Source organism: Mus pahari, chromosome 1 (assembly GCF_900095145.1).
Source record: "Mus pahari chromosome 1, PAHARI_EIJ_v1.1, whole genome shotgun sequence".
In the NCBI taxonomy this organism is placed as follows: domain Eukaryota; kingdom Metazoa; phylum Chordata; class Mammalia; order Rodentia; family Muridae; genus Mus; species Mus pahari.
In genome coordinates, this window is record NC_034590.1 from 51,443,213 (window position 1) to 51,457,805 (window position 14,593).

Sequence of the window (14,593 nt, forward strand, 5' to 3'; positions counted from 1 at the left end):
AAATCTTTAAAAAAAAAAAAAAAAAAAAAACTAGAAGAGGCTGTCTGAAAGGACCCAGAAGGGATGTGGGCTGGTACAGGCTGACTGCTGTGAGTGCCCGTGGACACCTGGACTGTGTGGGCTGTGAACACATCCTGAGGAGGCTGTGAAGCCCAGACAGAAGGCCATCCAGGAGCTGCCAACCCAGATGTCAGCATGAGGTCTGTATATTCAGGCTAGCCTGGGTTTGGGGCCTGTCTGTCTTTTCGGTTGTAGCAGAGGCTCTTCTTGCAAGAACCATGTAGTCCCTCTCATCTGCCCACTGCAAGGCTCGGTAAGTCCCCCTTTTACCAGTCCTGCTTGGCTGAAGCAATCTGTACTGTGACCTCAGTAACAGATCTTAACCCAGCACAAGGAGATATCATGTGGGTGAAGAAGGAGACCCCGGGAGGGCCAACCGGGATACAGCCTCACCTTCCTGCCGTGGGCATCCAAGATGCTGTGCCGAGATACATCCATGAGCTCCCCCTCCAGCAAGACGCCATTTCCCCTGGGGATGAGAAAGGATGCTCATTGTCAGTCCTTAAGAAAGCCACCCTCGGGTTTAACGGCCTGGGTGAGAATCTGCACTGAGACAGAAACCAGTCTCACCCCAGTCTCCTTGTCACCTGACTCTGAGAAGGCCTGGAACGAAGCAGCCACCCTCTGCTTCCACCATCAGAACCTCCATTGCTTCAAAGAACCTTCCCAGACTACACTAAGGCCAAGAGATGCCTTCCCACCACCACAGATGCCCCAGGAATCATTATGACCAACCCCTCAGGATTCTCACCCACAAACAAGGAGCAAATAGCTGCCTCATTGAGCTCCTCTGGTGCTGGGCTAGCCTGAGGTCATGATCTCAAAGGTAAGTGTAAACTACGAAGCACTTACTGAACGTAAAGCATTTTTTTACAGCTGGGTTTGACAACGCACATCTGTAATCCCTGAACTAAGGAAGGAGGGTTGCTCTGAGTTCAAGTGTAGCCTGGGCAACACTGTGAGTTCTAGCCTGGGCAACACTGTGAGTTCTAGCCTGAGCAACACTGTGAGTTCAAGCCAAGCCTTTAATACATAGCAAAAATGCTGTAAATAAATAAATGGTCCTACACTTTCAGTTAAGCAAATTTGGGAGTGTTGAGACCTGTTCCTTTTAACATAACTGTAGCCATTTTGTATTCAGTCTCCGTTTTGCTCTTAATGTGAAATTAAGTTCAGATTCCTAGACTCTATTTCTCAGAAGTAATTATCCATAGCTGACACTAAAGAATGTTACTAATAAGCCAAAAAGTTAAGGCTGAATCACTTGTCCCCTGTTATCTCAATGTTCTGAAATTCCCCTGTCACCTGTCCACCACCCCTCTCAACTCACTCAGGACCAATCAGCTTAAAGGCTGGCTTATAATACTTTGTCATGTTAGCCAAAAACGTTGTACCACTTCACTGCTTGCCTTCAAACTTTTGAACCTGGTTTTTCCTATAAAAAGCCTGCCTGGTGGGTGTTTCCTTCCTGTGGACCTGGATGTCCAGTATTATGATGGGCGTTCAACAAACTGTTCTTGCTTAATTAAGATTGGTGTATGTATGGTTTGATTGGTAATTCCCAGACCCCAACCAGAACAAGTGTCTTTGGTACAATAAATCAGGTTTCCTTTTTCATCCCACCCCCCCTTTTTCTTTCTTTTTTTTTTTTTTTAAGATTTTTTTTTTTTTTTTTATGTAAGTACACTGTAGCTGACTTCAGACACTCCAGAAGAGGGCATCAGATCTCATTACAGGTGGTTGTGAGCCACCATGTGGTGACTGGGATTTGAACTCAGGACCTTCAGAAGAGCACTCAGTGCTCTTATCCACTGAGCCATCTCTCCAGCGCCCCCCTCCCCCCTCCTTTTTTTTTAAAGACAGGATTTCCCTATATATCCCTAGCTGTCCTGGAACTCACTAAGTAAACCAAACCTGCTTTGAACTCAGAGACCAACCTGCCTTTGCCTTCCAAGAACTGGGATTAAGGTTGTGAGCCACCATGCCTGGGTGCTTTTATTATGTGAAAGAATATGTGAGTATAAGCATGTATACTGGTATAAACTGGTGCCTGTGGAGTCCAAAGAGGGAACCAAATCCCCAGCAGCTGGACTTACAAGCAGCTTGAGTCCCCTGGTGCGGGTGCCGGGAACGGAACTCAGGTCCTCTGAAAGCAGAGTAAGCTCCCTTCACTGCTGAGACATGGCTTTGCCGGCTTTAAAGAACCTTCATGTTCCCGTTCCCATTCATACCTGCATGGTCATCACCCCAAGGAAGTACCTATTGTCACCATACAGCTGGAAATTAAAGACTCTGAGATGTGGGAATTAGCCCAAGATCACAGCATCCCACACAGAGTGGAACCAGAACCAGAACTGGGTCCTCACCATTCTACAAAAGTGAGACCTGGGGACTTTCCTCTTTGGAACTATTAACATGGGAAAAGGGTGGGTCTAAGAAGACAGACTGTGGAAGAGGGCTGGGTCAGGATTCTGTGGCTCTAATTACTCTCAAATTATTTCCAAAAATATTTAACTGACAAAGACAAGTTATATCAAAGGTATCTATCAAGAAAACTTAGTATGAGCCGGGCAGTGGTGGCACATGCCTTTAATCCCAGCACTTGGGAGGCAGAGGCAGGCGAATCTGAGTTTGAGGCCAGTCTGGTCTACAGAGTGAGTTCCAGGACAGCCAGGACTACAGAGAAACCCTGTCTCAAAAAAAAAAAAAAAAAGAAAAGAAAAAAAAAAAAGAAAAGAAAGAAAACTTGATATGTATACATTGCATAATGATTCACACCATCAAATTTATGTATACATTATATCCTCAGAACTTATCCCCCCCCTTTGACTGAACCTGCTCCACTGAAGACCTTAGGAGTTGGACTTTAGATTCCACTTCCTAGATGACGCGATATTTTGGTTTTCTGGGCCTGGCTTCTTTCATATAGAATAATTCTTGTTGTTTCTGACTGTAAATGAAATTGTCCATCCTGCTTATTACCCTCCGGATATTCCCACCCTCCCCCTACTGTTCCTGCCACACCACAAACTGGTCACCAGTGATGCAGTGTGACAGATGGCTAGAGTTTGGAGCCCTGGTGTGGGTTAAGGATGAAGGTCAGTGGGAACCCCAGCGCTGCCAGTCTGGGCGTCCCTCCAGTGGATATTCGTGCAGGCGGGAATTTCAAGTTTCCCAGTGTCTGTCTTCCCAGTGTGTGTTGGCCAGGGACCTTGAGAAGCACCAGCTGGATGCCTGGGGTGGTTTTGGCAACCCCAGTTTCCCTCCCCCAATTCCCCCTACGCGCCGCCCCCTCCTCCTCCCATCAATCTCTGAGCAGGACTCAGATCTCAGATCCCAAGTTCGACAGAGGCCTCAGGGATGCTCCAGGGAGCCCAGGCCCCAGGGATGCTCCCAGGCCACCACCGCTGGCCACAGCAGGAGCCAGGGCCCCAACACAGCCAATCCTGGCAGTTGCCTTGCCCAGTCCACCACTAACAGTGGGGCGGAGAGGAGGGAAGCACAGCACATCTATGACCAGCAGCGGAGTCCTAGGCCCGGTGGACAGAGCACAACCCACCCCTGGCCAGCCACGGAAGAAAGTGCAACCCATCTCTGGCTAGCAACGGGATGGGCAGAGCACATCCTACCCTTGGTGGGTGGCAGGGTCCCAGGTTCCCGGCAGGCGCGCGCTCTGCACCGCCTTGTTGTGGAGGGCGCTATCCTGGTAGATGCGGCTCATTTTCCCCACACCGAGGTCCTTCAGCTCCAGGAAGCAACCGGCTCGTAGGGCGGGGCACCTCGGGGACAGGAGCTTGGAGGTCGCTGCAGCACGGGCTTCCCGGGTTAACAGATCCCGGAACCGTGCTGCTAGCCCGAGGCGTTCCCAGTTGGGACTTAAAGGGGCCGAGCCTCATTCCTGACTGCCAAACCTCATGCAGTGACAGGGGGCTTTTGGAATGACTACTGTCCTTCATGTCCTTATAGTCTAAGACAGAAAGATCGAGAGTTCGGGTCCCATCTATATTATACAGAGATTCTGTCTCAAAACATATCAATATACAAAAAAGCGGCCATTGAAGCTCAGGAATTGTAGATCTTTCTTGAGATCTGTTCTGAAAGACATTTTCTCAGGGAGCAGGAAGGGAGAAGACAGAACAGCAAGGAGGAATCCATGGACTCTGCTCTTTTGGCCCTCCCCGTGGTTCCGCAAAGGCTTAGGGGAGTTCCCAGAATGTGTGACAGAGTAGGGATAGGTGTCAGATCTGCAGCAAGGGAAGCCTGAACCTGCAATCCCGGCAAGTTCCTCAACTTTGCTGAGCCTGCGCTTCTTGCTCGGCAAAAATAGAAAGAAAAGTATCTAATGGTTTGTAAAGCTAGAACTCGCCCTCTCCTAGTCTCATGGACATAGCATTCATTACTTTGTCTCCCACTTCTCAAGGATTCTGATCGATCGACCACTTCTCTAGCCCCACAGTGCCCTTTGCTCCAGAGTGTCTGCAAGCCTTTTATTCTCAGCCTGCACCCGGGAATCTCCTCTGACCCGGAAATCATTGGGAAGTTGTCTTGTTTTATTGGCTCCTTCGTGCCAAATTCTGGCGCAGGTGGCCACATTCCGATATGCCAGGTGTGCCCCTGTCTCAGCCACAATGGAGATACCCGAGAGTCCAGGGTGAGTTGTACGCTTTGGAAAAAGCTCTCTCTCCCACATATTATCGCCACAGAGTGGTCTCAGTCACTTTATTTTTAAGGGTCCTTCCTCTTTTAACAAAATATAAATCTTTTTTAAAAGACATTATTTTATGTATCTCAGGCTGGCTTTGAACTCGCTATGTAGCCAAGGATAACTTCAAACCCCTTTCTCCTTACAGTACCTCACCAAGAACCAGGATTACAGGTGTGGGCCACTGTAATAATCCACTGCACCTGGATTATTTGGTACTTGGGGTTCAATCCAGGACTTCATGAACATTAGGCAAAACAGTCTTCTCAATTAAGCCACATCCTCAGTTCCAAAAATATAGTTTTTGTGGATCCCTAAAAATATAACAGACCCTAGGTAGGGTGTCTGCGACTAGCCAGCCCCAGCCTATGTCCAACCTGTCAAGCAGCTCGGTATTTCCCAGAAAGAAAGACAAAGATCCTCTGGGCAGGACTGTCCTCTGGCAAGTCCTAGGCTCCTAGGCGCCTGACTCCTCTGGCTCCCCCCTCTTGTGTCCCTTTCCTGGGTCACTGCCCCTTCACAGGGCTCTAAATGTGCCGTGCCCTCTGTGGACGCTATATGTAGCTACTTAACTTGTATTTTAACAGTGCCGAAAATAGAACCCAGGGTGTTTGTGAACACCACACAAGCGTTCAACCAGGGAGCTGTATACCCAGCCTAAACCAGAGATGATAAAATCCAAATAACATAGGAAAACGGCCTCTCCTTCACTGGTCACAGGGTGCCATGCCTGTAATCCCCAATGCTTACAAACTTGGGTTATATAGTGGGTACCAGGCTAGCAGGGCTACATTGTGAGAGTCTGCCTCAAAATCCCCAAACAATAATAAAAGTAAATTTGCACATTTAAATTTACTTCCTCGGCCACTAGTCATGTATGGGGGGGGGGGTGTTAATGGTGGTTTCTAGGGTTTTTTTGTTCGTTTTGATTTTTGGTTGGTCTGTTGGTCCACCTTCCTCTGCCCCTTGAGGGTTGGGATTAAAAATGTGTGCTGGGCATGGTGGTGCACGCCTTTAATCCCAGCAGAGGCAGGGGTATTTCTGAGTTCGAGGCCAGCCTGGTCTACAAAGTGAGTTCCAGGACAGCCAGGGCTACACAGAGAAACCCTGTCTCGAAAAAAAAACAAAAAAACAAAACAAAACAAAAAACAAAAAATAATAAAACAAATAAATAAAATAAAAAATAAAAATAAAAATGTATACCACCAGGCCAGGCAGTTCGTCACACTTTAAAAGAAGACAATCACTTCTTTTTCAGCCAGGACTCTCCTTCCACTCATCACCTTTCCAGGTGATGAGGGAGTGAGACCAGGTGAGTCTGACAGCGTGGGCTCTCTCTGTTCTTGTCTACCAAAGCTGTCATCAGTCACCTTGGACAGCGATACCCTCCTGTACTTGTGCCCATTTATCTGCTGCAAGACACAAAGCAAATGACACCAAGGAGCAAAGCAGAGATCACAAGGAGAAAGAAAGATCTGAACCGAGAAATGTCCTCCAATTCTGGGATTGAGACTCTGTGAGGAACTGACAAAGAACAATGCAAAGAAGAAGAAAGGCGGCAGGTGAGCAGGGTGTGGCGGCACATGCCTGGGATTCTAGTCTTAGGAGGCTGAGACCAGGGCATTACTACAGTTTCAAAGCCAGCTTGGGGTACCTAGTGAGTTTCTGGATAGCCTGGGCTACGGAGTGAGATCATATTTTAAGAAAGGACAACAGGAACTGAAGAGATGGCTCAGTGACTACAAGCACTGGCTGTTCATCCAGACGACCCAGGTTCGACCCCCAGAACCCACACTGAAGCTCACAACCATCTCTAATTTCAATTCCGGGATCTGACACTCTTTTCTGACCTCTGTGGGTACCAGCCATGTATATGGTGCACGGACATACATGTGAAAATAAACAAATTTTTTTAACTTAAAAAAAAAAAAAAAAGAGCCAGAAGCTCGTATGTAGAAATTTCTTCCAGTCAGCAGGCAGGTAAAATCATGAATGAAAGATCTGTTTTTCATTAACCATAGTCAAAAATTGAAATTCTCTCAGGAGTGTTTTTTTTTTCCTAAAGCAATGCATGTAATTACAACACATCAATATGGCCCCCCTTCCCCCACGCCTTCCTTGAAGAAAATAGACTTTGTCAAGATCTATTTGGAGACGAACATACAGGAGCACATTCATGCATCGGGTCACAGCTTGGCATATCTGACACGTCACATACTGACAGTGTGTCTGGTGGTTCCAGAAGAAGCAGCGTGTTAAATTGCCACCAGTGTAGTGAAATAGCCTGAAGAAAACACGCATGCACTCCCCGGAGCTACAGAGAGAAAACAAAGGACGCACTGGAGAGGGAAAGCGTACTTAACATGAAATAAGATGCCAGAAGGAGGGCCAGACCCATCCATCAACGGGCCATCAATAAATGCAAATGGAGGAAGCCTGCTCTGGAAAGAAAATCTATCATATGCCTCGGATCAGGCAACGCTTAATGTCACTTCGATGTCTCTCAGCCTTGGGTTCCTCCAGGCCCGTCCCACTCTCTACAGTGACAAATTGATTTCACAAAGAAACAACACAGCCCATCTCCACCTATGGTCTTTGCACCACACTTTTCTCTTAAGATAGTCCCTGGAAAGCAACTCTCAGAAGAAGACTATAGAACTGGATTACTTCCTGTTCTGATAATATCAGGAACAATATTCCTTGTGGTGAGTAATAACCCTGGGTACGAAATGGCCATCAAAATACCTAAGGCTATCGCTGAGCATACAACCCAGCTACTGAGGAGGCTCAGGCGGTGAGGTGGCTTGAATGAAAATGACCCCCAAAGGCTCATAGGGAGTGACATTATTTGAAAGGATTAGGACTGTGGCCTCATTGGAGTGGGTGTGGCCTTACAGAGGAAAGTGTTTCACTGGGGATGGACTTTGAGGTTTCAGAAGCTCAAGCCAGGCCCCTGTGGAGTACTCTCTTCCTGCTGCCTATGGATCCAGATGTGGAACTCTCAGCCACCATGTGTACCTGTGTGCCATGTTCTCCACCATGATGATAATAGACTGAACCTCTGATCTGTAAGCCAGACCCAATGAAATGCCTTTCATTTATAAGAATTGCTCTAGTCACGGTGTCTCTTCACAGCAACACAACATTGACAACTAAGCCAGGCAGGAGGATTGGTTGAGGCCAGGAGCTTAAGGTCAGCCTGAGCAATATGATGAGAACCTGTACTGTGTGACTTTTTCCTGGAGAGACACCAATGTCAGGCAAAAAAAAAAAAAGATTCTGTCCAAGCCTAACTTGGTGAATCTGTGACTTTGTTGGAATTACTTATAGGAGTGTGGATGACCCAAAATAACTGCATCTCTGAAAAGCCCACTCCAGCATGGGTGACACTGTGTCCCCGGAATGTCCTGTCCAGTTTGCAGTCAGCTCCACCAGAGAGTCTCCTCTCCCTTAGCAATTGGTTACTGATTAGATACGCTTTCAAAGGGGCCTTGGGAAACCTGTAACTTCCCTGGCTTCCTCAGCCTTATAAATTTCATTAGCTTCTTGTCTGTCAGGAGCTGTCTTCTTATTCCAGAGGGAATGTATGAATCAGAGAAAATGATTTCACAATACTGTCTCTAAAATAATAACTAAAGGCCAAGTGTGCTCTCCAACACCCATAATCTCAGCACTTAGAAGCCTGAGGCAGGAGGATTGCCCTGAGCTCAAGATCAGCCTGACATAATAGTGAGTACCATGCCAGCCAGAGATATATCTTTTGTTGTTGTTGTTTTGGGTTTTTTATTTTGTTCTGTTTTTTTCCAAGACAGGGTTTCTCTGTGTAGCCCCGGCTGTCCTCGTACTTGCTCTATATAGACCAGGCTGGCCTCGAACTCACGGAGATCTACCTGCATTTGCCTCCCAAGTGCTAGGATTAAAGGTGAACCCCCTGCACTTGGTGCCTGCTCTACAGGCACTCTACCACTTGAGCTACATGAACCAGCTGTTAGTATCAACATGGAACCTTTGAGGCCGGGAGAGAAAAGAAGAAGAAAAGGAAGAGGAAAGTGGCATTCACGGTGTAGCTAACAGCCAGTGTTGGTGTCTGGAAGCCATGAGGAGAATCAGGTCAGCATCTGGTGGTAAGGGACACAAAGCGGCCAAAGGAGCAGCCTCATGCTCTACCCCCCACTGACACGGGGGCTGCAGTCACATGCTAAGCCCAAAACCCTAGCATGTGAAGACCACTGTGAACTTTCAGAGTTACTCTGACACCATCTTGAGGAAGTGGTTCTGACGAGTGCTACAGTGGATTTACTCCATAAGACCTGAGGGGTCTCCCCCATCGGCCTTGTTCAGGAGGATCCCGAAGGTGTGTCAAATCTCTTTGAGATATCCTTTGTAACAGATAAGGGTATTTGCTGTCATCGAATGAGGCATCTGGACCAGGATGCCAAGTCCTGGCAGAGCCTGACACCTGCTGGGCTAGGCAGACGAAATCACCAATGACCGTAAGGATGTCATAGGCAGCTAGGTACACTGCAAAACATAGCTAGGCAAGATGGTGTACTCCTGTGAGCCCAGCAAGACTTAAAAGTCATCCTGTTAGTTTTGTACTTTGAACTCAGTAGTGAGTTAAAAGCCAGCTTGGGATTCATGGGATACTGTGCATGAGAGAGAGAAGGTGGGGGGAGAGGGAGGAGAGGGAGAGGGGGAGGGAAGAGGGAAGAGAGAAGAGGGAGAGGGAGGGGGAAGAGAGAGGGGGGGAAGGAGAGAACAAAACAACCAAAATCTTTATAGCTAAGGGGGCAAAACTGATGTGCCACTAAAAGGAGAAGGTATGGGGTGGGCAAGGTAGTTGAGTGTTAAGCCCTTGCCGCTATTCCAGAGGACCAGAGTTCAGTTCCCAGCACCCATGTAGGGCAGCTCATAACTACTTGTAACTCTGGCTCCAGAGAATCGGATTCCCTCTTCTGGCCCTGATACCTGCACACAGGTGGTTTTCACTCACACTCACAAAGACTCATACACGTAAATAAAAATCAATCTACTAAAAAATATTCTAATTTTCAGTTAGGTATACATGTGTTTATCTGTGAGTGTGTGCAGTGCCAGCAGAGACCAAAAGGGGGGTTCTAATTCCCTGGAGCTGGAGTTATGGAGACCTGCAATGCCAGCTCTCTCTCTCTCTCTCTCTCTCTCTCTCTCTCTCTCTCACACACACACACACACACACACACACACACACACACACCAGTCACCAAGGGCTGATGGAAGCAAACCAGCAAATGGAGCTGGATTTAATGTTTCATCAGTCAGTCCAATGAGTATCAGAGCAATGGAACTCCCTTAAAGAAAGACAATAAATACAAAAGAATTATAAAGGATTCAGAAGAAAGCACATGTGTTAGGATAAGAGTCTACTAGTTTAGGGGCTGGTGAAATGGCTCTGTGGGTAAGAGCACCTGACTGTTCTTCCGAAGGTCCAGAGTTCAAATCCCAGCAACCACATGGTAGCTCATAACCATCTGTAACAAGATCTGACTCCCTCTTCTGGAGTGTCTGAAGATAGCTACAGTGTACTTACATTTAATAAATATTAAAAAAAAAAAAGAGTCTACTAGTTTAAACATGTAATAGCTTTTCTAAACAACAAGAAAAAGATTTTAACTTTAATTGTGTGTGTGTCTGTGTGTGTGTGTGTGTGTGTGTGTGTGTGTGTGTGTGTGTGTGTGTACAAAGGCCAGAAGAGGGCATCAGATTCTCTGAAGATTCAGGCCACTCTGAGCCACGTGACATGGGTTCTGGGACCCAAACTTCAGTCACCTGCAAGCAGCGCACTAACGTTCTCTCCAAAGGGCGTTTGCTTGGCTAGTTGTCAGGCCTTTCTAAGGCCAAGCTTCTAGCCCTCTCTGGCCTCAAACTCTGGAGAGTTGAGCATGACCTTGAACTTCTGATCCCCCTGCCTTTACCTCCTCAGCACTTAATGTCCAAGAATATGTTGGCATTCCTGCTTTATAGAGCACTGAAGATCAAACCCAGACCTTCAGACCTGCCAGGAAGGGCTCTAGCATGAAGTCAGATCCTTAGCCTTTATTTTATGTTTGTTGGTACTGTTTGGTCTTCTGTTTTTTGATTTGCTGTGTTTATGTTGTGTTGTGTTTAGATGGGATCTAGCTTTCCTTGGTTGATTTTATACTTACTACATAACAGAGGCTAGCCTTGACTTTGTAGAAATCCCCTGCCTCAACTTCCCATACACTGTGATTATACATGTCCCCTCAATTTGTGCAGTGTGTGTGTGTGTGTGTGTGTGTGTGTGTGTATACACCATTGTATGCTCTTGCACATATCCCTCTGTAGGACGCCAAATAACAATATCAGGTGTTCTGCTGTATCGTTCTCTCTGCTTTATTCCCTTGAGACAATCTCTCGCTAAGCCTGGGGCCAAGCTGGTACCCAGCAAGTGAGCCCCAATGATCACAATATACACAAGTACACATACATACACACACACACACACACACACACACACACACACAGAGGTATATACTGCCACACTCAACTTTTTACATGGGTACTTGGGATTTGAACTCAAGTCCTCTTGCTTGTACAATAAGTGCTGTTATCTGCTAAGGTATCCCTCCACCCCCCAGTCTGTGCATCTTTAACTATGAATGAAGTTGAATATCTTCCTTTCATAGAGAAGGTCCCAGATATTAGCTTCAAATTCATTATGTAGCTGAAGATGACTTTAATTTCTGATTGTCTTAGTTAGGGTTTTATGGCTGTGAAGAGACACCACAGCCAAGGCAACTCTTACAAGGGCAAGCGTTTAATTGGGGCTGCCTTACAGTTTCAGAGGTTTAGTCCATTATCGTCATGGGGCACCTTGAGTGGGGGCAGGAGGGAGCATAGCAGTATCCAGGCAGACATGGTTCTAGAGGAGGGGAGAGTTCTAGATCTTGATGTAAAGGCAGCCAGAGGAGGCTAAAATCCACACTAGGCAGAGCTTGAGTATAGGAAACTTCAAAGCCAGCCCCACAGTGACACACTTTTTTCAACAAGGCCACACCTTCTAATGGTGTCCCTCCCAAGCATTGGAACACAGGAGTCTATGCAGGCCATACCTTTCAAACTACCTCACTGATACTTTTGTCTGTTCTTCTCACGTGCTAGGGTTGCAGGCCTACACCACAAAGCCTAGTTAATGAGACGCTGAAGATGGAGCCCAGGGCTTCACCTATACTAAGCAAACACTCTGTCAACTAAGATGCTTTCTCAGTCAACTAAGATACTTTCTCAGTCATCACTTCTTTTTCTTTTTGAAACAGGAACTCACTGTGTCGCTCTGGCTAGCCTGGAACTCACTATGTAGTCCAGGCTGGCCTTGAACTCACAGAGCTCCACCAGCTTCTGCCTCCCAAATTCTGAGATTGATATGTGCCATCATGCCCAGAATTCCTCCCACATTTTCTTTTTTACACACAAAATCTTTCTATGTAGTCCAAATTGCCCTTGACCTCATGATCCTCCTTCTGCATGCTGGGGTAACAGGTGTGCACTGCATCCAGTTAGATGGAGCACTATTTTTTGTTTGTTTGTTTGTTTGTTTGTTTGTTTTTCGAGACAGGGTTTCTCTGTATAGCTCTGGCTGTCCTGGAACTCACTTTGTAGACCAGGCTGGCATTGAATTCAGAAATCTGCCTGCCTCTACCTCCCGAGTGCTGGGATTAAAGGCATGTACCACCACGCCCAGCTGGAGCACTATTTTTTAACATGTTTTGTAAACCATTTACATTCGTTATTTCCTGTGTGAAGTCAGATTTTAGCTCTCACTCATTTCTCCCCAGTTTGGTAAAGATCGGATGATTTGCTAATACAGATTTAGTTGCAGCAAGAATAAAGTGACTCTTCTGTACCTTTCTGGGTGAAAATGCATGAATTGATCTGACTTTTCAAAGGGATACTAAGTAGTGTTTGTTAAAATGAAGCACATATGTCATTGACTCAGCAACTCTTTCATGTCCAGAGACAGAAATAGTTGTGTAGGAGATGGTATGTTATATTGAGCATTGTTTGAAATAGCAAAATGCTAAAAACAGCTTGGGTGCCCATCCACCAGAGACTGGCTAAACACATCACAAAATAACAATGAAAAGAAATACCGTGGAGCCAGGCCTTGTAATCCCACCATTGCACAGGCCAGGAAAGGAGGGTAACTATGAGTTCAGTGCCAGCCCAGTCTGCATAGTGGGTTCCGGGGAAGCCCAGGCTCCGTAGAGAGAGACCCAAAACAAAAGGAAAAGTTGTGCCAGGTGATACATGCCTGTAATCTCAGAAATTGGGAGACTGAGGCAGGAAAATCACAAGTTCAAGACCAGCCTGGGCTACAGGGTGAATTTCAGTCCATACTGAGCTACACAACAAGATCCAGGATCGAGGGGCTGGGGAGATGACACAATAGTTCAGAACACTGACTTCCAGAAGATCTAAGTTCAAGTCACACCGCCCACAAAGTCGCTCATTACCATCTCAAAGTTCAGTTCTAAGGGATCCAATACCCTCTTTTCCCCTCTCTGGAAAAATACCTATACACATAAAATAAAATAAAATAAAAAGTAAAAGATCCTGTGTCAAATGAAAATAAAAAACAAAGAAAAGAATGGAAGAGAGAGAGAAAAGAGGAAGAAATGAGAAGGGAGGGGAAAGGAAGAGAAATACTTATGGATTCACTTAGAGTGGCATGGGTCACGTGACTTATGTATGTGCATGCATATTCACTAGTGAAGTATTTCATGTATTGGACAAAACAGCACACATGCGTGCACGCGTGTGCACACACACACAAGACAATCAACCCAGCATTCACTCGATCCTCCAGTTATTGGGGGTGGGGCAGGGGGTATCTTATCTGTTGGAAACTATCCTGGGTGCTGGAGCTATATGGTAAGACCCACGAGGTCATAAAACCCACAGCCTGGTACAGGAGATGGACAATGAGCAAGTAAGATACCTCAGCCATGAGATCATTTCAGACAGCAGTAAGGGTTATGAAGGAAACTCACAAGGAATGTGACCCCGAGATATTGGGTGGGGTGGGGGCCACTTTAGAATGGGAGGTAAGGAAAGACTTTTCTAGGGAGTGCTGTTGGAGTTGGGGGTGGGGCAAACGACTTGGAGCAGAAAGAGCATAGAGTACTGAGGGGTGGGAAAGTAGGGGCTGGTGCAGATGTGGGCAGGAGGCCTGCACAGAACTCACTTCAAAACTTGGGGGACTGGAGAGGTGGCTCAGAGACTAAGAGTCTGTTGAATCTTGCAAAGAACCTAAGTTTAGTTACCAGTACTCATGTCAAGCAGCTCACAGTCATCTGTAACTCCAGCTTCAGGTGATCTGATGCTCTCTTAACCAGCTTGGATGCCTGCACTCACGAGCACGTATCCAAACACACACACACACACACAGGGCTGGAGGAGGGGAGAACAAGAGAGAGATCTTTAAATAAATAAAATTTATGTGCATAGCGATGTTGGAGTGTTTATTCTATACAGTTGTCAAGTCAGATGTGTCTATGTGCATGTCTGGGCAGAGACAGGTAGATCTCTATGAGTTAAAGGCCAGCCTGGTCTACATAGTGAGTCTGAGGACAGCCAGGGCTATATAATGAGGCCTTGTCTCAAAAAACAAAGAGCAAAACAAAAAGCCAGAAGCCCCTCTCCTCAATCACTTTCCACCTTTTCTGATCATCTCTTACTGAGCTTGAAGCTCATCGATTTGGCTGCTGGACGGTGTTCCCAGAGATGAAGCGTGAAGTTGTCCTCTGGCCTTGACATACCACACCTACCCCC

The 14,593-nt window shown here is 46.6% G+C and overlaps 1 protein-coding gene across 1 annotated transcript in view; it reads right to left on the reverse strand.

Annotated features, from left to right (window-relative positions):
- Positions 1–3,872, reverse strand: part of Arpin (actin related protein 2/3 complex inhibitor) — an 8,976-nt gene extending 5,104 nt beyond the window's left edge. The window contains exons 1-2 of the mRNA XM_021196725.2: positions 3,690–3,872; positions 454–529 (exon numbers count right to left, since the gene is read on the reverse strand). Coding sequence (XP_021052384.1) covers positions 454–529; positions 3,690–3,781 — 168 coding nt within the window. The 5' untranslated portion in view covers positions 3,782–3,872. The remainder of the gene's footprint in view (positions 1–453; positions 530–3,689) is intronic.
- Positions 3,873–14,593: the final 10,721 nt, after the last annotated feature.